The sequence below is a fragment of the Postia placenta genome (assembly GCF_002117355.1).
Source record: "Postia placenta MAD-698-R-SB12 unplaced genomic scaffold POSPLAscaffold_19, whole genome shotgun sequence".
NCBI classification, from domain to species: Eukaryota; Fungi; Basidiomycota; class Agaricomycetes; order Polyporales; family Adustoporiaceae; genus Rhodonia; species Rhodonia placenta.
Window position 1 is genome coordinate 485,955 of NW_020169850.1, and position 21,789 is coordinate 507,743.

Sequence of the window (21,789 nt, forward strand, 5' to 3'; positions counted from 1 at the left end):
GCAGGCCCGGCGCTGGGCTCTCTTTGCCGTGTGCAACACGTCCAAGCTCCCCTGCGTTGGACAGATGGTAATGGCGGGACAATATACATATGACAAACACCGGAAGGTTAGTTGGTCTATCTCTATCCAATACATGTTAGCCCCGTTGGTGTATACAAGCACTCTGCTAGCGTCTCATCGTGCGTCGCATTACCAGAGTGGTAGGTGCATGTCCCTTGTCTCCAGGCTCTCAGTCCCTCACCAGAATCTCGTCTGCCTTGCCGAATATTTCGTCCAAACTGGAGTAGCCCGCAAGGCCAAGTGACACCTCTAGATCCGCCAGGATGGCGCGGAGCTGGTCTTCCACACCTTCTCTGCCCTTAAGCGCCAACGCATACATGAACGGCCGCCCGTCTGCAGGACGAGGAACAGAATGTCAGCATTGGCTATGGACCGAGCAGCGGTGGTACTCACAGAGCACCCCCTGCGCGCCGAGCGCGACAGCTTTGATGATATCGCTGCCCGTGCGAATGCCCGAGTCGAAGAGGATGGTGAACTTGCCGCTAGCCTGGGCTGCGCGCACCTTGGGGCTCTTCATAATCTGGGAGAGCGCGTAAAGGGAGGAGATGCACCCATCGACTTGGCGTCCCCCTGCAGAAACGTGAGCGCGCGGCGTTTTGGTGGGAACATGAGCGCGACCTACCGTGGTTGGACACCACGATGCCGTCCACGCCATAATCGATGGCGAGCTCCGCATCCTATTGCGCTGTCAGCTCTGGCCAATGGCGCATGACTGCGCGGGGCGCCCACCTGCGGGCGCATGATGCCCTTGAGCACCAGCGGGCCGTCCCAGTGCTGCTTCAGGAACGCGAGCTCCTCCCACTTCCTGAACGTGCCCGACGTCGTCTCGCCGATCCAGTTCTTCCCCAGCATCGCGCGCTGCGCCGCGTCCTTGTCGCCGCGCTGGATGAGCTCCTCGAGGCGCACCGGGTCGTATGGGTGCGGCGGGTGGTCGTCTTCGGGGTACGGCTCCAGCCCGAACTTGGCCATGTACGCGGGGTCCGTGAGCCCGACCTGTGCGCCGACGCCGTGGAAGAAGGGCAGGTACGAGGTGGGGATGTCGTGCGGCCGCCAGCCGAGCAGCATCGTGTCGAGCGTGATGACGAGCGCGGTGAAGCCGCTCTTCTTGGCGCGGTTCAGGATGGAGATGGTAATGTCGTTTGAGGTCGGCCTGCGTCGCCTCGTGAGCAGGTGACGAGCCTACGATGTATTATCGCTCACCAGTATAGCTGATACCAGCGGGGCCCAGAGCCGTTCGCTTTGCCGACCGCTTCGATAGAGCGGGTCGACGCCGTGCTCATGATGTATGGGACGCCGAGAGCACCTGCTGCTCCTGCAGTCGCCAGTTCGCCGTCTGGATGCACGATTCCTTGTACACCCACAGGCGCAACGAAGAGTGGTGATGAGTACTTGACCCCGAAGATGGTCGTCTAAAACGCGCCGGTTATCACTAAGTTTATGGGCAGCAATGTGGCCAGCTTGCCTCAACGGAGCGGTTCGTCGCGTCGTACAGCATACGAGGGATGATTTTCCATCTCTGGAACTCATTTCTGTTGTTGGCGGTGGTCGAATTGGTGCCTGCGCTGCCGCACACATACATGAACGCATCTGTACGATACGCACCGATCCGCCGCGGCGTCAGCTTGCGATTACTCTCGCAGCGGGTCAAGCACTCACCCTCACGGTTCTTCAGCTTCTCGCGCGCACGGTCTTCCAACTCCTGGATATTGACAGTACCGAGCACAGGTGGAGCGCGATTCGCGTAGGATTCTTTCATCCATGCCGACCAGCGGGCTTTTGGCACGACGGCGCTTTCAAGGTTCAACGACATCCTAGGAAGGTGGGGTGTACAGACAGATGACAGCGGAAGACGATGCGAAGACAGGGAACATCACTGTGTTGGGCTCCCTCTTATAGAATGAGCAGTACTGACGGGAATGTGAGAAAGATTACCTCAGATGACCCGCTCGCCGAGTCCGGCGGCGACACAACCCTGAGTGCCGCTCGCAGTACAAACCGATGTCCCCTCTGAACGCGCGCGTGCCAGAGAAGTAGAAGTCGGACTTCTACTTCGTGTGAGCACCCGGTGTCTTGTGGGAGGCAGGTAGATCCTTAGACGCCAGCACACGGTCCTTGATATCAAACAAAATGATACTGGAAATCGTCATAGATCGTGGATTCCATGTGTCTCCTCACGCGAGGATCAGCATTATCACCCGGAACTGAGCAGCTGAGCACATTTGGCGAACGGCTATCCTCACGCCCTGGCTGAAACCGTTCTGCTTTGCCTGTACAGACCACACGCAAGTAGATGCCGATGTTGGACCTAGACAAAGCGAGACAAAATGCGACGCGACACTAACGCCGCTACTTAGGACACCTTATTCCAAATGCGAAGGCCCCGGGTGCCAAAGTCTTGCCTGGTTGTTGACAGAATTCAGACCAATTGTCCGCTCGTCATCAGTGTTAGAAGGCTCGCCGCGGTAACGCACTTAAACGCAGGCGATGCTTGCATCGGGTTGACAAGCGCCCGCGGACCGAGGTGAAATCATGCCATTCGGTTTGATGAATGACACAAATTATGGCCTAAGGATGCAACTAGACAATAGAACGACATTGTTGAGAAAATAGATGATTATAAGGACCCACGGCGATGAAGTCAAACTGCCAGCACCATGGCCTGAGGGCCCGACTGAAGTCAGTCCGAGGAACTACGCGTTATCAAGGCACTGGTGTACACTACACAGACAGCTGTCAAGTAGTTTATTTGATTAGGAGAAGATTAATTATGAACTGCTTCTCATACCGAAGCGGAAGGCACAACTTTGGTCGAGAAAGGCGTGACTCGATGATCAAGGAATAACGTGAGCTCAGGTTTCAATTGCGAGAGTAATCCGGGCTGCGTTGCAACTCGCCAGTCCGCGAGCTGCGTCTTACGCCCGGAAACCCAGTAAGCTGGAGTTCCTTTCTACGACTTGTTCTGCCGCGTCAAATTTGGAATTCGGTTCCAGTGCCTGCCCTACGCGCACTGTCTCATCTAGTCGTCTTTGGGACACTGATAGAAGAACAAATGCAGCTAACGGCCGGAACCAATCAGCATCAATGTATATGCGAACTGGATGCTCGTAACTCACCTGAAAGGAGTCCTATTATTTGCCTCGCAAACATCTAGTCATGAATGCATGACGCCTTGGTTTCCCAAGACGCAGCCACAGCGTATCGCAGACCCCGGTCTACAACGTGTGCGGAGCGCCTTGACGCATTATCGCCTGAACCTAATACTGACTTTTACTGGCCATTCATGACTTCTCTTCGCATCAAGATCCCTGCAAACCGAGGAACAAGTTTCAGCGTAGCACGAGAAAAGACCCTGACCAAGGTGACGTACTCAGATGTCCACGGCGAGACGCCCCCGTCTGCAACTCGTCCCCACCTTCAATGCGAGACGCTCTTACCATAAGGATATCTTTACGCTCCGTTTCCTCTCACTCACAACCGCACGTGAAATGCCTCGTTCACGATGACAAGGAGGTCCTGCTGACCACTGACGCGCAGATCCATCCGTATTTTACCTGGCTCTCTTCTACACAGTAGATCTGATGGTCGGGAGCAAGGGACAGTCATTTGCTGTGGGTGCCGATGATATATATTGGGCGAATCGCAGAGGTGATAATCCAGCCGAAACCTCGTTGCGCGATGTATGCATTGCGCACAGAATTGCAGTGGTCAAGTAAAATGGTCCTCCTAAGCGGAAGGTGAATGTGAATGGAAGATACCATCAGAACTGCACGAAAACCCCTGGCGGCGACCACTGCATGCAGCAAGGGGCACGTCAGTTCGAATAACATATCGTTGTTTGCATCGATTTGTATAGGGCTGCGAAGACAAATTCAATCAGGTCCTGCGGAAAGTCTGCCATTTGAACCGCGCATGCACTTGTCAATCGTCAAGATAGGTTGCATTCTGAAAAAACGCACCCCACCTCTCAGTGGTATTCCATCTGTGTGCCGCGGTGGCTCACCAAGGAAATGCTACACGTCTCGCATAGATGCCTTATAATACATACAACGACGTACATTGCAGTTCACATGAAATCCTCTTCCCACTCCCGTACCGACTTCTTCGGTGCCTCCACCTCTTCTTCCTCCGCGTCTTGTTCCTGCGCCGCGAACAGCGTGTCGTACGATCGTGCCGCCTTCTCGTATTCTCGAGCTTTCGCAAGTTCCGCTCCGGCCTTCTTCTGTTCTCAAACATGTCAGACATACAACGCACATGATAAAAGGCGAACGCTCTACCTGCTGCGCTGCATCTGCTCTACGCACCGCGCTCTCGACCTTGATGCGGTCAATACGCTCCTGCTCGTGATCCACCTGGCGCTCGACCTTCGTCTTGTTGAGACGGTTGACTATCGGGTTTTCGCGTTTCGGGACGTGGACTAGGACACCATCGGGTCAACCGCAGTATATATGCACAGCCTCCCTGACATACCTCGCTTCACCTGTGACCCCGTCGATATCAATACAACTGAAGGTATTGGGCTGAAATATACGCGTACCCGCTTATCGTTGTGGAACGACACTTGGCCTACAGCCATGTCTCCGGTTTTCTGGCAGAACAGGTTCGTTATGCAGGTATGAAGATAGCGCGCCGTGGCGACACACCTTCAGGTTGTCCGCAGGAGTGTAGATGATAGTCAGGTTATCCTTCTTGTTTCCTGGGCTCTGTAGGTGTCATTGACACCACTCCATCCCGCCGTGTCTCCGACCGCAGAGGGCATACCTTCTATAGAGTTTGCCTTGACCAGCTGCGCGCAGTCCACGAGGAGCGGCTCCGGGATGCTCTCCCATGCCATGCCGTCCGGCATGCGCAGGTAGACGTGCGCCGAGGAGAGCTTGTCGACGTGGAACCAGATGTCCTGCGGCCATGCGTACTTGATGAGATCCTCGTCTAGCGAATCGTATTATGTCCTCAACATTCCGCCAAACACAACCTAAGTGTGATGCTGCTCACTTTCAACCTTGTCCTTGCCCATGTACAATGTGACAGCCGGGTTCACCGCTGTTCAAAGGTGTCGGCCCTTTGGGGCAATGGAGACGAAGCTGCGGCTCACCTGCAGACGTAAAGAACAACACCATGGCAGGAGAAAACAGGAACGAGTCGTAGTAGAGTGTTACAAAAGTGTGTAGTAGTTGCAGTCGTGCACAAGACTGCTTGCCAGGGACGGCGGCAGGTAAGTGGTGATTGCCCAGATGAGCGTCTGATTTGCCCAGTCTGCTGCAGTCCTTGCATCACTTGCAGGCCAAGCTTCAGAGCTCGAGGCCCCTGTGCATACTGCATTTATTCTTCTGCGGCGAAGAGACCGATCGTAAGCAGACAATCGATTTTGTCCAATTTGAATGAGCAAAGGTCGATACACAACGCGATGCGCACTGTGTCAAGGTTGGTGGACACAACATGATTCATGCGGTCAATTTCCATTCTACAAGTACTATCAAGCTATCTGGTACAGTCTTGCAGCTTGTGGGTATCAATACATCTGATGCGCGTAACAAAGTGGAAAGCGAGGACAGCGGAATAGATGGTCGTGGGTAGATAAAATCGTGAAATGGCCGTGGCCGTGGTCGCAGTCGTGGAGAAGACGGACCAGACGACGATCAAATCGAGTTCAAGGCATACTCGGGATCATGCTCGTAGCGCAGCGCCATTTGGGCGGACGGCGCGTCATGCGGGCTTCCACGTCCCGGCATCGCGCCGGTGAACCCACTGTCGAGATACGCGGGAGTAGGGACAGCGAGCGACGGGGATGCAGCGCTCTCATCGGAGGCCGAGGCACGCGAGGGTGCATTGCGCTGTAACGCAATGTCGGACGCGTCCGATATTGAGTATCCGTCGTCGGATGGGGTCTGCCCACGGCCGGGGCGGAGCACACGTCGGAAGAACAGCGTAGGCGGCGGAATGGTTGCTGACCACATAAGGACTTGGGACAACCAGAAATGCGGCTGTAGTGACCATGTCGACGTGCCCTCCCATACACCCAGTGAGGGCGCGAGAGGCCCGACGCCGAAGCGCGGGAGCTCGGGAACGGTGGTCCGACGGAAGTAGGGAGGGACCCAACTGACGGGGTGGGTGATGCGGGTACGAGTGTGCGGGAGAACGGTCGTGGTGCCCGGCTCGCGGTGGTGAGCGACCATACCGCACGCAATGAGGAACCCCAGAAAGAGAACTGGGCGGGCACCGATACACACTGCATTAGTCTTCACGTGTAACGGGCTGATGGGTGGGCATTCACCAAAGACAAAAGCCATCGTGACCGCCGTCCGGGTAGACATGCCCCTCTTAGCATCGCCGGAGATGCTTCCGACCGGACAATTCGTTGAGTTGGAGTGGACACTCATGCAATGTAATGTGCACTTGTGTGGATTGCGACGCAGGATGGGCGCAAGGACTGGTCGCGTCGGTGGCAACTCACCACTGCGGAGGGGAAGCAGCAGAGGTGGTGGCTGCTTGTAGGTGACAATTGGAGGGGCAGTGAAGACTTATATACGGGGCGGCAGCCAGTTTGGCCCACTGAATGAGTGTGGCTGTGCGGCTTCTCGAGGCGGTGAGGAGCGTGTCGAGGAGCACGAATAGCAGACTCACTGTGGATGCGGGAAGAGATAGCAGCCCTGCTCGCGGTATTTGAGCAGGAAAGGACGACTGCGGGATGACTCGCTGCAGGCGACTCCATGGTCCGAATATTCACGAATGCGAAGGGAAATCAAGACGAGTGTTCTTGGGAGAAGAATGTCATGCAGAGGCCCAAGGCTGCGCTCGGCCTCAGATGACGGCTGCGCGCTTGCTACTCACCGCCGTCCACGGAGCCAATCTCAACGCCAATCTCTCGCAACCGTCGCATCGACCTATGTGACGCTTTGGTTATGGGAAAGATCTGCAGGGTTTGCACAGTCAATATGAGAGCAACGAATGGCATCGAACGAGGACACTCGTGCGAGAAGAGCCAACTTGAATGGCGCGAAGCCTCGTGGGCAAAGCTGTACTGACCAGTAGTAGGGTCAGACCGCAGAGATAACAAGTAGACCATGCATAGCATTTGCGGTAAGTGGATGAGATACGCGAATGTCCGGCATCCATTAAGGAGAAGGCATAATGTGCTCAATGGCAGGTCAAACTTGAAACATGCGGCGGGAGGTAACGGCATAGACTCGGTCAAGCCATGAGGGACATTCGCCGAGAGCATATTTGCTGGCTGCCAAACGTCGCGTATCTACAACACCAAGTCACACAAGAGACACGAAGACATAGCCAAGCATATACGCTGCAAAGGTTCAGAGATTTCACAGCACATAGAATGCATTGCTCAAGTAGTGTTTGGAAAGGCTGATGGCATCGACCAAAATGCGGCATTTCCCCCTTCTAAGTCGCGACAAACGTCATTATAAGGTATCTTATATACAACTTATTGGGATAACAGATTTACAGAACGTGATCGATAAGCACCTATCCCTTCGAAACTCCCTACAGTGACCATTCCCATCGCGCACGACGAGCTCGACACTCTTTTCCTCTTTGCCAACATGGACTACGACCGTAGGTCCCAGGTCTCCTCGTTCTACGGGGCGCGCAAGTCTTCCGACGCTTTGAACTCCGACTTCCCCTCGTCCTCGCACTTTGACCAGCCTCCGCGCCCCCGAGCCGACTCGGCATCGTCGTTCTACAACCCTGACCGGGCGTCGCGCGCAGGCACAGAGGCTCTCGGCGGCACGCCGAGCGCAGGTTACAACAACTCGTCATTTTTTCATGCAGGAAGAGTAGAGCCATTGAAGGGCGGGCACGATGAGCAAAGCGTGATGTCCAACCAGGAGCCTGCGTTCGATATCTACGCCGACTTCAACAACCAGGGCCCGCGATACTCGACGGCCTTCGTGCAGCGCGACTCGGGATACCGTCAGGTGCCGTCGCCGTCGCCGTTCAAGGAGGAAGAGCCCGGGACGCCGGCAGGGCAGGTCGAGCTTGTCACGGTCCCCGCGCTGGGGCCAGAGTGGAAGGCATCCGAGCTGCGCGAACTCACCGGTAAGGCCAAGCGCGAACGCGATCTCGAGTCGTTTGCGGACAAATGGCATGCGTGGAACAGGGGAGAGCGGGGAATGTGTGGGCCTTATTTCACGCGGCGGTGGACGGCGTACATTTTCTTTGGGTTATGCATTGCGTGGGTTGCTCTACATTTCCTCGACTACTGATTTCTAATGCGGTGGACCGTTAGCATCGGCATAGTACTCGCATTCACCATCCCGCGTATGCCGAACATCTCGTTTCCATCGGGCAATCCGCTTGAGAAGGCGACTGCGCCTTTCAACACGTCGGTCCCGACCATTTTCTCGCGCTCGCCGGCAAACTTCAGCTTCCCTGCGGCGGTCTCCATAGAGTTTGACACGACGTCGAACTACCTGCCTCTGCAGATATCAAAGATGGAGGCGACGGTGTATGACCTCACAACGGGCATGCAGGTTGGCACAGGGAGCCATGGCAGCCAGACGTTGGCCGCAAAGTCGTTCCCGATTATTGAGGTCCCTATCAACTTCACCTATATCGCGATAAACGACTCGGACATCACCTGTATGTGCCTTCACTCGGATCTTGTTGATCGCGTTCTAACCTATTTGTATCAGGGAACGACTGGTACGACGCATGTCGGAATCCCGCAACAAATGCCAACAATACCCGTCCTCGTAAGTGTTCAACGTCGCGCTCTTGATACCTTCATACTCATGCTTGAGTCACCAGCACTGCAGTTTAATTTCGACCTGGACCTATGGATCGTCGGGCTGATTGGCAAGAGATCAGCTTCGAGTGCCGTGACCGAGGCTGATTGCCCTATTACTCTGTCCCTGAATGCGTCATGACACTTTCTCTATGGGACATTGTCACATCTATATGGGTACCTAACTCTCTGGACTTCGCTCTGCCTGATGGACTCTTTGGACTTACGATAACTCTCCTTTCTCTGTGTCTCACACATGCATGACGTAGCTACTCGTTTCGGATGACATACTGTCTCATTTCGCACTAATCCATCAGACTCTGCCATGTGTCCCTGCATTGCTCGTCGCGAGCGCTTCAGTCCTTTGAAGGTACGCACATTCTCCCCTTCTTGAGAACAGACTACATCTTCTGGCTGTTCTGTGAACATGGGGCGTGGTTCGGTGCGTCGTACACGGCGACTATTACTTGGTAGCCGACTGAAGCTAAATGTCACAGCATTGCGATCCAGACCAGTGAGAGGTTTGTCTTGGTCTTCATATGAGAGCCTTGTCACTGTCGCTCCTACTTGAGTATGGATCGTCGCTACCCGTCTTCAGCGCTGGATAACCGGTCCTCCATTAGGCATCGCTCGGGGGCTTACAGTCCAAGCTTGCGTGATTCGATTCGAGGGCGCCGTCAGCCATCCTCGGGCGTTGACGACACCATCTCAGGCCGCGACGGCGATCAGTCATTCATCATTCAAGTGGAAGATGTCGATTCCCCCAAGGAGCCAACCGTTCACCTCGTCCGGCAAACACAAGAGCACTATTTGACGCCTGCTCTCCCAGCTTTCGCTCGCGGATTTCTTGGAGCACCATTATGCTCACCCGACACAGGGAGCTTGCCAGAACGACAAGGTGAAGGCCAGTCGCAGCACTTGTCACCGGAGGGACACGGACCAGATGCCGTCTCCTATTTCAGCCCTGTGCCATTGACTCCTCGACCCCATCAGCTGCCCCGCGGACAATCTGCACGTTCGATCGGGACCACGTCCTCGCACTTCTCCCATCTGCCCACGCCGAACTTCACCGCACACGCCGGTGACACAATCCGCTCGTACTTTCCCCGTTTGTTCTCCTTTGGGGGTACCCATGGCCAAGCAGCGAAGTTGCGCTCCCCCGGTCTACGCAGCGAGGTCCTCTCCTCTTGTGGCAGCACCGCCGTGTCCTCCGCAAGCTCGCGCTCCTCATCGGGCATCGGAGAATCCGCTGCCGACTGCCAGCGGCCTGTCCTTTTGCCGTCGTTTAGCACTACAGACAAATTCACGCAAAAGTTCCCGAGGCCACGGTCTGTCAGAAACCTCACCTATAAGAGCGGACACAAGGTTGCGCTTGCTGCCACGATGCTCGAGGAAGGCGAGGGCCTCGGACTGGATGCGGTCGATCGTTGGCCTGCTCACAAGTGGTGGCTTTTGATTTCCGTGTGCTCGATATTAGTATACGGCCTCGCCGGCCTCATATGTGCGGTCCTGACATGGTTCCGTGGTGAGCGACATTCCCCCGCTCTTGATGACCATCAGCACTGAAGTTCTGGTTTCAGCATGGCAGCACGCAGATGTTATGTCTGTTGCAGACAACGATATTCTGATATTGATCACCCTGTCATCCTCCATCCTGCTCCTCACCTTCGTGCTGGGTATCAGCGGCACCATCCTCAACTCCCGTCCTATTCTTGCAGTCTATGCCGTGCTTCTCTGGCCTGCACTGCTATCCATGCTCGCCATAGGATATACCGGCTACAAACGATACGCCTTTGCGCTAGATCGCAAACTCAATCTCGCTTGGAGTCAATGGTACACACCAGTTGGACGACTCATCATCCAGAACTCCTTGCGGTGCTGTGGCTACTACGATTCGCTGCACGAAGCTACCGCGAGCAAGCAGTGCTATCCACGGACGCCCCTTCCTGGCTGCAAAGGCAAACTCTATCGCTTCGAGCACGAGAACCTGGCAACGATCTGGTCTACGGCCTTCGCGCTCGTCCCCGTACACATCATCAACATCATCGTCTCGCTTCTCTGTGTGAACCATGTCACACGGACGTTTGGGAAAGGCATCATGCCCAAGCGGTATTGGCTCAGTGGGGCAGACGTGAGGGCCGATGCGGAAAGGCTGATGGGCCCGCGTACTGGGATCAACCCAGTAATTAGGCCCGGCACGACGAGACCTCCCTTGAGTGCGATTTTCAGGGAAGATAGGGAGGGATACAATCCGGCATCATTGGAGGACGAATGGGATCACGTAGACAGAAAGTGTCCGGGGGTGGGGCTGGGACTGGAACGACCTCGACGGACAGACGATTGATTTCTTATGGCCGGGTTTGGTCCGCGGGTCGCGGCGCTCGGGATGCATAGACAGATATAATGCAACGACCAGTGTTCGATAATGAAATGCACTCTATGTGGGACAGCTAATGGTAGAAGATACATCTATAGACATGCTGCTGAATGAATGCTCGTCTCGCCCTAATCCTCGACGCCCTCCTCCTCCTCAGCAATCAGCCTCTCGGCCTCGAGCGCAGCCATGCACCCACTGCCCGCACTCGTGATCGCCTGGCGATATCGCTTGTCTTGTACATCACCAGCAGCAAAGACACCCTTGACACTCGTTTGGGTCGTGCCGGGCACCGTGATGATGTACCCGTCGGAGTCCGTCTGCAGCTGACCGCGGACGAGACCAGTCGCTGGCTCATGGCCGATGGCGTAGAACAGTCCATTGACAGGGAGGTCCTTCTCCTCGCCCGTCAGGACGTTCTTGATTCTCAGGTTGTTAAGCAAATCTCCGTCGCCCTGGCATTCGACGGCGGTCGTGTTCCAGAGGATGGTGACTTTCGGATTATTGAGCAGTCGTTTCGCCATAATCTTAGACGCGCGCAACTCCGCACGCCGGACGAGAACGTAGACATGTGAACCGTATTTCGTGAGATCTACGCAATCGGGAAAACATTGTGTGAGTACACAGGGCGCGATCGCTAACATCAAACTTACAAGTCGCTTCTTCCGCTGCCGAATCGCCCCCACCGATCACAGCGAGAGGCTTGTTCCTGTGAAATCGTATATTTAGCACGTGTTTGCTCCCATCAACATATTTTACATACCGGAATATAGGTACGGCACCGTCGCAGACAGCGCACGCACTGATACCGCTTTGCCAGTAGGTCTCCTCGCCCTTGAGGCCGAGTCGTTTTGCGCTGGCCCCCGTTGCGATAATGAGCGCATCCGCTGTCTCAGGCGCCTGATCCTCCTGGAATTCGCGCCAGTATCGGAACGGCCTTGCAGAGAGGTCGACCTTGGAGACCGTCTCGGTGATGATATTGGTGCCGAAGCGCAGAGACTGGGCGCGGAACTTGTCCATCAGCTCAGGCCCCAATATGCCATTTGGGAAACCCGGAAAATTCTCGACTGTGGAGTTTGTTAGTAAACAATTGCGTCTAATGGGGAACGCAAAATAACTAAGGAAATGGACGCCGAGGCAGGGTGGGAATGCGCGCCTCTCGCGGTTCGTGACCGAGGCGTTCGGCGCTACGATGTCGGCTGCGCTCAATCGCCAGCGTGCACGATATCATTGTAAAGGACAGAGAGTTGTTGCGCACAAGGCAGCGCCTGTTTTTGTAGGAATAATCGCGTGTGCTGGCCGGACATTAAGACTCGGCAATTGCCGGGTCTCGTCAGACAATCTCGTTACGCCCGCCCGCTGTCTAGAGCGATGAAAAACAAGGGCCGCGCGACTCAGGAAGGTCCAAAAAGCAGCTACAGAGCAGGAGGACGACTATGGCGGCGAAAAAACACTTACTCTCGGTGGTTGTGGTGAGCTGGCCGCCTGCGGCGAAGCCATTTGCCATGAAACCCTCGAAAAGCACAGGGTTCAAGTTTGCACGCGCTAGGTAAATGGCTGCGGTATGCCCTGCGGGTCCTGAGCCGATGATGACCTGTGGATGAAGAATTGTGAGCAGACTTGCTACCGCCAACGATATATCGCGATGTACAGACCACTTTCGAGTGCAATTTCGAGCTCTTCTGCACAGTGCCGTTTGTTCCATTCGCGCCGTTGGTGGTAGTTGTCGGTGCCATGTTTGCGGATCGGGTGAGGTATGTAGATCCTGCAACAAATGCTGGTGTGGCTTTGAAAAGCCTTCTAAAAGATAGAGATCGCAGTGTGGACAACAGGTTGAGCAGAGGACTTATAACAGGGCAAAAGGGCGTCACACCAGAATTAGTCAATCAAGTGATAAAGCGAGTCACGTGACGCTTACGCGCCTGCCGCACGCGTCCTTTCGGTAGACTTGTCAACCGAGAGGTGCTTGCAAATCTGCATGATCAAAAAATCGGTTCAGATAGGAATCGAAGGGCACGGACTCACCAGAAACGTCAGGAAACACCGCACTAGACCAGAGTAGACGGCGTCTGCGCTTGATAGCAGGCGCGGAGGTCACGGACAGACGGTATGTGTCTCGGACCAGGGTGCACTGACAGAAATACGCGCGTTATCAGACCAAACTCTTGATGAAGCAGAATAACAGACAGAAGCACAATATTACACGCTTAGATTGTTAAAACCTCGTTCCTTAGTGCATTCCTAGGGCATTCGGTCGACTGACGCGCGTAGACGAGCGCAGGAACAAGCGGCCATAACCTGCAAGCTGCGCGCACCTCGATTGGGACGGCTCGGTGGCGAGTGGCAAGACCCCGAAGCGGAGATAGAGTTCCCGTGTCGGAGTTTCGGCATTTGCCGCTCTGCATGCGCTCGCGCTCGCTGCTGTGGTCGTCGTCACCGCCGACTTCGACGTCGAAATAGTCCATTATCTCGCGCATTTCTCCGTTACACCTTCTAACTTGCCATAATGTCTGACTTGTGCCCGGTGTACGCTCCTTTCTTCGGTGTCATGGTGAGTTTGTCGACGCTGTTGACGCGCAGCTCGTGCTGAACATGACATGTCAGGGATGCACCAGTGCCATCGTGTTCACCTGTGAGTAGACCTGTGCTAACGTGCATGGCCTTTCGGAAGAGATGGGTGTTATTGTGAACTGCACCTGACGCGACGTATCGTGAACTTCAGGTATCGGTGCTAGGTAAGTCTCCTCTCTCCTACCCACTCCACCGGGATCGGCTGAGATTCGTCCTCTGATCAGTTATGGCACGGCGAAGTCGGGTGTTGGCATCTCAGCAATGTCTGTCCTCCGTCCCGACTTGATGATGAAGTGTGTCATCCCCGTCATCATGGCTGGTATTATTGCTGTATGTCCTCAGCACTACAAGCATCGCTATTACAGCTTACCCTTATTTATTAGATCTACGGGCTCGTTGTCTCGGTGCTCATCTCTGGCGATCGTGAGTCGCTCTCTTCGTAGATTTCTGCTGATGTCTCACAAATACGTAGTCCAAACGGAAATGACCCTCTTCCAAGGCTTTGTCCAGTTGGGTGCTGGTCTGTCGGTCGGTCTCGCCGGCCTTGCCGCTGGTTTCGCCATTGGTATCGTTGGTGACGCTGGTGTACGTGGCACTGCTCAGCAGCCACGGCTCTTCGTCGGCATGGTGAGTCTCACAGTGACGATGTACGCATCGACTGCACGTATGACCTCTTAATGTTGTAGATCCTGATTCTGATTTTCGCGGAAGTACTTGGTCTTTATGGTGAGCTTGCATCGATCCCATATATATATATATATAACTTTATGACGTCATTAGGCCTCATTGTTGCCCTCATCATGAACTCGAGAGGGGCGGAAGCGGTTGGGAAGGTGAGTATTTGGCCTGAGCCCTCCGGCACGCGTTTAATTGGACGTATCTTAGTGCCACCCATGAAGTCCCGTTATACAGAGCGGATGAAAATGGAAGTGACCTGTTTGAGAAGTTTGTGCCGGACTAGTTCATGCAGTGTTTGTCCATCATTTCATGTCGCCAATATCTGGCATTGTTCCTCGCTGCACTATATCCAAGGAGGTTCCATAACTGCAGAATGTCTGAATGTACAGTGTGAATCTGGAGCCAACTTTCATTCAACAAGTCCGACTCGACAATGCGTAATATTGAGATTGAGCAGATTCATGTAGCCGGTTGCAGCGCAGTGCGGACATGGCTTTATCTCGGCTGTACAATTGTGCCTTTCCAGCCTGCTATTGGCATGAAACAACATCTCGAGTGCCCCTGTATATCAGTGTCTGGTCTAGATCTCGTCTCTGCCTCAAACGGCCATCAGTCACACAAGTACCTTCAGCACCAAAAGAGTCTGCCGGACCCATGCTGATTTAACTGGAGCTTGGAGTGTCAGCAACGTGGATCTCTCATGTTTCCCTGCTCGCTGCTCCCTACATACTTGTTGGCGGTCCTCTTTGCCTTCCCAGCTCTCGCCGCTCCCTCATCGGCCAATGATCCGTTTCGCGACATAGCGTTGCAGGTGCCCAAGAAACCTGAACCCGATATATGCTGTCTCAGACCACTGGAACCATTCGAACCATCCCCTGAGGAAGACGTGTTACTGTCGTTCGAGGAGTGGAAGACCAGGCGTCTAGGCGAAGCGAAGGACCACGTTCCAGGACCGCATCTGTCTCTAAGCAATGGCCATAAACCAGCCGGGGTAGGAGGCGACAATGTGTCGCATCCAGGGAATGCGGATACCGCAGCTTCCAACGATTCGCAGAGCACCGCCGATAGCTGCCACCAGGACACCCCCGCCACCGCGCAGATAGGCGACTACCTTTCGCCACATTCCCGTATACCCATTGTAGACCGCTTCAACTATGCGTCCACGGACTGCTCGGCGACGGTGCACACGGCGCATAAGTCAGCGAAGTCGCCGTCCTCCATTCTGTCCTCGAAGAAGGACAGGTACATGCTGAGTCCGTGTGCGGAGGAGAAGCAGTTTGTGGTCGTCGAGCTGTGCGACGACATCATGATTGACACGGTGCAGCTTGCAAACTACGAGTTCTTCAGTGGCGTATTTAAAGATTTCACGGTGAGCGTGGCGAAGACGTACACGGCGGGCTGGACGTATGCGGGCACGTATCGCGCACAGAACGTACGAGGTGTTCAGGTACGTTCGTGGGTCTTTTTTGTGCGTGAGACCCGTTACTGATACTCCGTAGTCATTCCATCTGTCGACCTTACGCGACTTCTACAGGTTCATTCGGATCGATTTTGAGTCTCATTACGGCAACGAGTACTATTGCCCGCTGTCGCTCTTGCGGGTCTATGGTCTTACGCATCTCGAGCAGTGGAAATGGGACGAATGGGAATCTCAGAGTCGAGCTCAGCGTACCTTGGAGGAGGCGACCGCGTCTGTGGATATGCACCCAGATCCCCGGCCGCTTGCGCACATCCCCATCGCCGAATCCACAGAGCCAGCGGACCAAGGGGTGCAGCCAACCGTAGCAGAAGTGACCATTGCACCGTCGGGCGTGCCATCTAGTGACGTCTCTAGCGACTCTGAAACGGTTAATATTGCTATCACGCCAGCTTGGAATTCCTCCTCCGACTCGCTGGAGGATGACACGGATGGTGTGGTATCACGCCCCTCCGACATGGAAAGCGACACCATTACGAATACTGACGAAGAAGACGTTCATAATGATACCCCAGCAGCCACCATACCCTCTCCTTCACCTCCAGCTGCGTCAGTCCCTCCCTCTTCCGAAAGTGAACACGACGATGCCTCCGATTCGAGCCTTAGACTCTCGCAACCTACACAAGCCCCTCGCACGACGCCCGTTATATCGCTATCATCTACCCATACCGCCTCTTCCGTTCCGCTTTCAGTTGTCCCACAAGTTTCTCCGCATCCACCACAGATGGCGACTGGTGGCGAGTCGATCTATCGCACCATTATGAACAGATTGACTGCCCTCGAGGGGAATACGACATTGTATGCGCGGTACGTAGAGGAGCAGACCACTGGTGTCAGGGAAGTGCTGCGCCGTTTGGGAGAGGATGTCGGTCGGTTGGAGGGCATCGTAAGTGCTTAAGCCTAGAAAATTTTATCCGCATTCACACAAAGCATATGTCGCCACAGGGCAAGGCACAGCAGCAAATGTACCAACGGTCTGTCACGGAATTTGACAGACGAAGACGGAGGCTAGAGATTGAGCACATTGAACTCATGGCCAAAGTCAATCACCTTGCTGACGAGGTGCGTCCTTCAACGGTCAGCTGCGCGGAGATCCTAACGTAAAGACTGTAGGTGGTACTGGAGAAGCGATTGGGTATAGCCCAGTTGTGCCTATTATTGGCTGTGCTTGTGTTCATGGTCTTCACCCGCGGCTCAAGAGGGGAGCATGTCCACCGCGTCTCCGGCTCCGGCAGACCCATGACGGCGCGGGACTGGGGTCGACGAACACTCAGCCTAAGTATCAGCGGCGACTTGTTGAATCGCTTCAGAGGCCGTAGTCTCACGCCACCCTCTCCAACGAAACAACCACCTAGACAGGCTGAGAAAAGCACAGGTGAGTTGACTTTGCCAAGATACCTGCTCTTATTCTAATCCTGCTGGTCCTTTCTAGCGACCAACTCGGTCGAATTTCCACCTCAAGAAGACCAAAAGCGCGATGCATCATCACGAAACAAGAACCCTCCGCTTCATCCTGGATCCAGCAGTCGCAGACTTTCCTCACACCAACATACACCCTCCTCCATGCGAGTGTCCTCTTCGCGTCATTTCAACATGATACGCCCTCCACAACATGGAGCATCCCATTCGTCGCCCTTGTCGCGTCCAGTGATACAGCGATCGGCGTCTGGTGGAGGCTTCACTGCTCTCGGGCATTCGAGCAGATCAGTCAAGCGGTGGGCGCGCAGTGCACACTTACACGAGGTTAGGGGCCCGCATACAGTGAACACGAATGCAGGCGAGAGCCATGCTGTGCCAGAAGGGGGGCAGGCAACACCGGCCGTACCTCAGCCAGACGCCTCGAATGTGGATATTTTTAGCCCTTTGTCGACACCCGTCGTAGCGGGCATCTCGAGCAAGGGCAAAGGCAGCTATCAGGATTTCCGGCCAGCGTTGTCGCCACTTCGCCTCGGAAGTGCACGAGACCTACCGAAAGGCTGCGCCAGGGAAGGCCCAGCATCTGATGTCGAAGGAAGCGAGGGTGATGGCTGGGTCGACACGGACGCAGATGGGTCTGAATCTGAGGTCGGAGGAGAAGCATCGGGCAGCCAATAGAACAAAACGCAACGGTATCTGCCTTGACTGTTCTGTTACGGCCTCTGCTTGGACTTTCGCACACATGGATTATTGCGTTATCCCTCACTGAGATCTTGCATATGTATTACATCGACATACTTCTTTCTCTCTCCTACTTCTGCCCCTGCATAATTCAGACGGTAATAGGGCTATGAGGCAAAGCACGAGCGATAGAAGGCATCAATGAGCTTGTGTTAACATTGATGTTACTGATACAAACTCCGCTGTAAAATGACTAAACGCTTGTTGATTCGTTTTGTAACTCCGATTATACTTGTGGCTCGGCGCTTGTTAGTACGCTGCTCACTCACGGTCTGCTACTCACCATTGCTGCTCCTCGCGCACTCCTTCAATACGTTCGAGGCAACAGGTCACCAGAGCCCAGAAGACATTGCTTTTGACTTCGGAGAGAGTACGACTGCCAAAAATGCAGCCAATGCCAAATCGGTTAGGACTTGGTCTTCGTCCGCCTATGCCTTCTTACGGCCAGGGTCCCTCAATATCGGCTCTCGCACAGCAGCAGCAAATGCACCACCCACAATTCGTGCCTCCTCAGCCACGGTCAACAACTCTATTTGTTGGATCAATTTCGGGTGGTATCACTGACAATTTCCTGAATGCATTGTTGGGGGTAAGTGCTTCTGCATCGTCTCAAGGGGCGGGCTATTGGTGGAAGAAGGTGACATGCGGGCTCTATGAACACCAGCAGCGGTCATCTACAGGCTGTGATATGTCTGCGCGATGTCCTAATTCTGTGGGCCGCGCACATGGCATCGTAATTGACACCCTGGCACTATTACACTTGCGGCATTGTGCGGCTCTTCGCGCTGCCATAATATAGCGCCTCGCTGCGAGTCTCCTGCATAGTATCCCTCATACACAAAAGCATCCTTCAGAAGTCATTCTTCTATGGTCGCTTAAGTAGAGAGCCAACCCTATATTCTTCGCCTCGGTCGTTGGTAAAGCATGAGCTCATCCATGCTCGTCATTGCAGGCATGCGGCCCCATTTCGTCTTTCAAACGCCTAATAACCCCGGCGAACAAGCCGCAAGGATTCGGTTTTGCCGAATTTCAAGACCCTGATGGTGCGTTGCGAGCTATGACACTGCTTAACGGGGTAGAGTTGCCAGCATTGGAGGATGGGTGCGCCAACAAAAAGCTTCTGGTAAGTTCGCATTCTCTCTGTTTTGCCCGCGTTCAACGTCCATCGCCACAGGTGAAAGCGGACGAAAAGACAAAGATGTTTTTGGATGCATATCAAGCCCAGCGTATGATAACAAACGTGCGCCACTCTGCTTCTCTTTTGTTGATGAAACGTAGTTGAGTCATCACAGGCTGAGGAGGAGTACATACGGAGATGCAAAGCCCGAGTGGACGAGTTGCTTCAGGATATCAACAAGCAATCACAAGAAGCCGCCAGTAGTGGGCTCATCGACAAGGAGAAATACGTTATTCCTCCCCATCTACACGATCTGCAGGAAGCCGATCTGCCCGAAACCCAGCGCGGGCTCGTGATGACCGAGATCGCACAGTTCCGCGAGCGTGCAGCGAAGAGAGAACGGGAAAAAATGCGCGATGTGCAGGCTGCTGTGCCGGGAATCCTTGGCACGCCTAGTGGACCGAAGCAGCGAGAGTGGGGCAAGCCACAGCTTGGATCACAATCATCGCCGGACGCATCGAAGGGCTTCGGCAAGGGCGCACAGGGGTACAGCAAACCTGTCGGCTTCGTGAGAGCGGAGGAGGACGGCAGGTCGCCCACTCCTGGCAGCCGCAGTGAAAGTGTGCGGCCTGGCAAGACAGACGAGGAACTGGAAGCCGAGCGGAAGGAGGCGAGACGGCGAGACGAGGAAAACTCTTACAAAGACGTAAGCGTTGCGTTCCAACGTTCTACTTCACACGACTGACTGCGAGAGATTCGTTAGCGTGAACGTCGGTATGAGCCTCGTGAACGTACTCGTATTTCAGCGCTCGAGAGAGCCATCCTGCGCGAACGTGCTACGAAGGAGGCAGAGGACCGTGACCGCGTCGAAATGCGGGGACGATTGTCGATCTGGGACGACGATGAGAGCGACGAGCTTTTCTATACAGACAGGTGAGATTTTCTCTTTGTGGTGGGATACCAGGCTCCTCACACCCAGTGCAGAACTCGGTGGCGTGCCCTGCGTGCCAGGAGACTGGCTACTGAGCAGGCGGCAGACGAGGAGTCAAGATTATACGAAGAACGAGAAGCAGACAACTTGCGCAAGGAGTCTGAGGAATTCCTAGCGCGTCAGATGGACGAGATGCAGGCGCTACAAGATGAACAGCGGAAGGCTGGAATGTTGCTGGACGACGGTGCGCCTGTCAAGCTTAATGTTTCTCTGGCGGCAGCGACTGCGCCGAAGGCTGAGGCCCCTCCGAAGGAGAAGGCCACGGTCTTCGGGCAGGAGGAAGAGGAAGAGGAGAGTATCCGCAAGCGGAAAGCGCCTCTACCGAGGCTCGACCTTGCGGAGGGAGGCGAGAAGGCGAAGGAGAGGCTTGAGAAGATCCGAGAGTCCGTGACCCGCGACAAGGAGACTCTGTTCAAGTCAAAAGTCCGATGGGACGGTTTGTCCGACGTACGTCCGCCCTCATCGTTGCTGGATCTCAGTGAATTCGTACTGATCGGCCGTGCAGACCATGATCGATCGCAAGCTGGAGCCAATGGTCAAGCGCCAGATGACGAAGTACCTGGGCGAGCTGGAGGATGACGACCTTGTGATGTTTGTGCTCGAGCATCTCAAAGACCACAAGGGCCCCCAGAAGCTGATTGAGGGCCTGGAGCCGGTGCGTCCCCGTTATTGTTTCTGTCTGACCGCGAGACTGTCGTTCCGCTGCGCCGATACAGATGGCTGAACATGTTCTCTATGTGTCGTTTTAGGTGCTGGAAGAGGAGGCGGTCGAGTTTACGATCCGCATCTGGCGGCAAATCATCTTCGAAAGCATGGCATATGGTGAAGGCCTGCACACCGAGAGAATGACGGTCGACTGACGTGGAGGGCGGTGCCGTTGACGCGATATTTTTGGATTGCAGTGGGGCAGGTGCGTTTGTGTAGTATCGAATATTTCTCTGCTAAGATGTACAAGTGCCCGACGACGCTATCGATATGGTATATGTAATGCGTGCCTGTGCTGTCGAAGCTCGCATACTGGGAGGGTAAAGCAGCGCTGGGTGCTCGTGGATCGCGTCGTGAGTCGCACATTCAATCTAGGTTTATGCCAATGAGATGATGTTACTTCGCGCGTTTCTCTGATGAGGTTGCCGCTTGCCATGGAGCAAACACCCAGTTCGACAAATCATCACCGCTAAGTAGCCACATTCTTGATCGTAGTGGATCCATTGACCAGTATGCCTCCACTATTCGGAGGCAGTAATGGTAGATTTGTTGTGGAACGACAAGCGTATACCTGTCAGATAAACGCTGTGGGCGTTTGTCCCAACTATTTACATGTAAAATCACCGCGGTGAGCCCCCACCTCTTTGTCTGACAACGACGTCCAGGCACCCGTATACAGACACCGGAGATATTAGTGAAGGATCTGCAAGTGAGCGCACTGTTTTTGTACTATTTCAACCGCCGCCTCGAGCATGCTATCGGCAGCACGCTTATTTCCTATCCTGCTATCACGGGGCATCATGATGTATTTCATGCGGTCCGGCTCGATCAATAGCATCGTACAGTGAGTCATGTAGCGTGTGGAACTCGTAGGGCGTCATAACAATATGGGTATCAGATCGTCCATGCAAAGGACTAGCGG

General features: G+C 54.6%; 11 protein-coding genes across 11 annotated transcripts; 6 read left to right on the forward strand and 5 right to left on the reverse strand.

Annotated features, from left to right (window-relative positions):
• Positions 1 to 165: 165 nt before the first annotated feature.
• On the reverse strand, positions 166 to 1,898 carry POSPLADRAFT_1174679 (hypothetical protein). The gene is made up of 7 exons (XM_024488301.1): positions 1,717 to 1,898; positions 1,523 to 1,647; positions 1,261 to 1,469; positions 790 to 1,210; positions 683 to 737; positions 454 to 630; positions 166 to 393 (listed from the first exon to the last, which is right to left on the reverse strand). Exons 1-7 carry the CDS (start codon positions 1,868 to 1,870, stop codon positions 230 to 232), a joined length of 1,305 nt encoding a protein of 434 aa, XP_024334004.1. The 5' UTR covers positions 1,871 to 1,898; the 3' UTR covers positions 166 to 229.
• A 2,225-nt stretch (positions 1,899 to 4,123) lies between these two features.
• On the reverse strand, positions 4,124 to 5,174 carry POSPLADRAFT_1050252 (hypothetical protein; the record flags this gene model as incomplete). Its single annotated transcript, XM_024479946.1, has 8 exons — positions 4,124 to 4,279; positions 4,335 to 4,474; positions 4,528 to 4,531; positions 4,595 to 4,645; positions 4,701 to 4,753; positions 4,819 to 4,986; positions 5,050 to 5,097; positions 5,150 to 5,174. The coding sequence occupies 8 exons, from the start codon at positions 5,172 to 5,174 to the stop codon at positions 4,124 to 4,126; spliced, it is 645 nt and encodes a 214-aa protein (XP_024334005.1).
• A 519-nt stretch (positions 5,175 to 5,693) lies between these two features.
• On the reverse strand, positions 5,694 to 6,344 carry POSPLADRAFT_1061913 (hypothetical protein; the record flags this gene model as incomplete). The annotated part of the gene is made up of 1 exon (XM_024481454.1): positions 5,694 to 6,344. The coding sequence occupies one exon, from the start codon at positions 6,342 to 6,344 to the stop codon at positions 5,694 to 5,696; it is 651 nt and encodes a 216-aa protein (XP_024334006.1).
• Positions 6,345 to 7,575: 1,231 nt separating this feature from the next.
• On the forward strand, positions 7,576 to 9,032 carry POSPLADRAFT_1174682 (hypothetical protein). The gene is made up of 4 exons (XM_024488302.1): positions 7,576 to 8,245; positions 8,300 to 8,652; positions 8,706 to 8,765; positions 8,821 to 9,032. The coding sequence occupies exons 1-4, from the start codon at positions 7,614 to 7,616 to the stop codon at positions 8,937 to 8,939; spliced, it is 1,164 nt and encodes a 387-aa protein (XP_024334007.1). The 5' UTR covers positions 7,576 to 7,613; the 3' UTR covers positions 8,940 to 9,032.
• A 1,148-nt stretch (positions 9,033 to 10,180) lies between these two features.
• On the forward strand, positions 10,181 to 11,141 carry POSPLADRAFT_1157536 (hypothetical protein; the record flags this gene model as incomplete). Its single annotated transcript, XM_024487200.1, has 2 exons — positions 10,181 to 10,322; positions 10,378 to 11,141. The coding sequence occupies 2 exons, from the start codon at positions 10,181 to 10,183 to the stop codon at positions 11,139 to 11,141; spliced, it is 906 nt and encodes a 301-aa protein (XP_024334008.1).
• Positions 11,142 to 11,198: 57 nt separating this feature from the next.
• Positions 11,199 to 13,020, reverse strand: POSPLADRAFT_1041741 (hypothetical protein). Its single transcript, XM_024477967.1, has 5 exons — positions 12,827 to 13,020; positions 12,628 to 12,765; positions 11,935 to 12,236; positions 11,827 to 11,880; positions 11,199 to 11,786 (listed from the first exon to the last, which is right to left on the reverse strand). The coding sequence occupies exons 1-5, from the start codon at positions 12,905 to 12,907 to the stop codon at positions 11,303 to 11,305; spliced, it is 1,059 nt and encodes a 352-aa protein (XP_024334009.1). The 5' UTR covers positions 12,908 to 13,020; the 3' UTR covers positions 11,199 to 11,302.
• A 596-nt stretch (positions 13,021 to 13,616) lies between these two features.
• Positions 13,617 to 14,787, forward strand: POSPLADRAFT_1041743 (hypothetical protein). Its single transcript, XM_024477968.1, has 9 exons — positions 13,617 to 13,722; positions 13,776 to 13,803; positions 13,894 to 13,906; positions 13,967 to 14,072; positions 14,126 to 14,165; positions 14,215 to 14,369; positions 14,429 to 14,468; positions 14,523 to 14,575; positions 14,628 to 14,787. Exons 1-9 carry the CDS (start codon positions 13,678 to 13,680, stop codon positions 14,637 to 14,639), a joined length of 492 nt encoding a protein of 163 aa, XP_024334010.1. The 5' UTR covers positions 13,617 to 13,677; the 3' UTR covers positions 14,640 to 14,787.
• An 837-nt stretch (positions 14,788 to 15,624) lies between these two features.
• POSPLADRAFT_1124549 (hypothetical protein) lies at positions 15,625 to 16,102 on the forward strand (the record flags this gene model as incomplete). Its single annotated transcript, XM_024483547.1, has 2 exons — positions 15,625 to 15,867; positions 15,920 to 16,102. Coding segments are annotated over 2 exons (426 nt in total), but the record flags the coding sequence as incomplete, so codon positions are not given.
• Positions 16,103 to 16,594: 492 nt separating this feature from the next.
• POSPLADRAFT_1123186 (hypothetical protein) lies at positions 16,595 to 16,783 on the forward strand (the record flags this gene model as incomplete). Its single annotated transcript, XM_024483533.1, has 1 exon — positions 16,595 to 16,783. A coding segment is annotated over one exon (189 nt), but the record flags the coding sequence as incomplete, so codon positions are not given.
• A 1,668-nt stretch (positions 16,784 to 18,451) lies between these two features.
• Positions 18,452 to 21,348, forward strand: POSPLADRAFT_1174694 (hypothetical protein). Its single transcript, XM_024488303.1, has 11 exons — positions 18,452 to 18,660; positions 18,722 to 18,744; positions 18,984 to 19,177; positions 19,229 to 19,294; positions 19,347 to 19,877; positions 19,935 to 20,104; positions 20,156 to 20,609; positions 20,668 to 20,817; positions 20,912 to 21,072; positions 21,118 to 21,222; positions 21,310 to 21,348. Exons 1-9 carry the CDS (start codon positions 18,485 to 18,487, stop codon positions 21,020 to 21,022), a joined length of 1,875 nt encoding a protein of 624 aa, XP_024334013.1. The 5' UTR covers positions 18,452 to 18,484; the 3' UTR covers positions 21,023 to 21,072; positions 21,118 to 21,222; positions 21,310 to 21,348.
• On the reverse strand, positions 21,183 to 21,711 carry POSPLADRAFT_1041744 (hypothetical protein; the record flags this gene model as incomplete). The annotated part of the gene is made up of 2 exons (XM_024477969.1): positions 21,183 to 21,220; positions 21,289 to 21,711. A coding segment is annotated over one exon (153 nt), but the record flags the coding sequence as incomplete, so codon positions are not given.
• Between the last annotated feature and the right edge of the window lie 78 nt (positions 21,712 to 21,789).

What these genes read in the sequence shown, in the direction of transcription:
- POSPLADRAFT_1041741 (XM_024477967.1), bottom strand. Translation starts at nt 12,907, where the DNA reads ATGGCACCGACAACTACCACCAACGGCGCGAATGGAACAAACGGCACT. An exon ending in TCACCACAACCACCGAGAGT is followed by an intron (nt 12,237 to 12,627) that starts AAGTGTTTTTTC and finishes AACTCCACAGTC; the next exon opens with GAGAATTTTCCGGGTTTCCC. An exon ending in TCGGCAGCGGAAGAAGCGAC is followed by an intron (nt 11,787 to 11,826) that starts TTGTAAGTTTGA and finishes CTGTGTACTCAC; the next exon opens with ACAATGTTTTCCCGATTGCG.
- POSPLADRAFT_1174694 (XM_024488303.1), top strand. Translation starts at nt 18,485, where the DNA reads ATGCCTTCTTACGGCCAGGGTCCCTCAATATCGGCTCTCGCACAGCAG. An exon ending in AGGAAAACTCTTACAAAGAC is followed by an intron (nt 19,878 to 19,934) that starts GTAAGCGTTGCG and finishes GAGATTCGTTAG; the next exon opens with CGTGAACGTCGGTATGAGCC. An exon ending in TGATTGAGGGCCTGGAGCCG is followed by an intron (nt 20,818 to 20,911) that starts GTGCGTCCCCGT and finishes GTGTCGTTTTAG; the next exon opens with GTGCTGGAAGAGGAGGCGGT.
- POSPLADRAFT_1174679 (XM_024488301.1), bottom strand. Translation starts at nt 1,870, where the DNA reads ATGTCGTTGAACCTTGAAAGCGCCGTCGTGCCAAAAGCCCGCTGGTCG. An exon ending in CGCTGGTATCAGCTATACTG is followed by an intron (nt 1,211 to 1,260) that starts GTGAGCGATAAT and finishes GAGGCGACGCAG; the next exon opens with GCCGACCTCAAACGACATTA. An exon ending in AGGGCATCATGCGCCCGCAG is followed by an intron (nt 738 to 789) that starts GTGGGCGCCCCG and finishes ACAGCGCAATAG; the next exon opens with GATGCGGAGCTCGCCATCGA.
- POSPLADRAFT_1174682 (XM_024488302.1), top strand. Translation starts at nt 7,614, where the DNA reads ATGGACTACGACCGTAGGTCCCAGGTCTCCTCGTTCTACGGGGCGCGC. An exon ending in TTCTTTGGGTTATGCATTGC is followed by an intron (nt 8,246 to 8,299) that starts GTGGGTTGCTCT and finishes GTGGACCGTTAG; the next exon opens with CATCGGCATAGTACTCGCAT. An exon ending in AAACGACTCGGACATCACCT is followed by an intron (nt 8,653 to 8,705) that starts GTATGTGCCTTC and finishes TATTTGTATCAG; the next exon opens with GGAACGACTGGTACGACGCA.
- POSPLADRAFT_1041743 (XM_024477968.1), top strand. Translation starts at nt 13,678, where the DNA reads ATGTCTGACTTGTGCCCGGTGTACGCTCCTTTCTTCGGTGTCATG. An exon ending in CTCCTTTCTTCGGTGTCATG is followed by an intron (nt 13,723 to 13,775) that starts GTGAGTTTGTCG and finishes ATGACATGTCAG; the next exon opens with GGATGCACCAGTGCCATCGT. An exon ending in GGAAGTACTTGGTCTTTATG is followed by an intron (nt 14,469 to 14,522) that starts GTGAGCTTGCAT and finishes TGACGTCATTAG; the next exon opens with GCCTCATTGTTGCCCTCATC.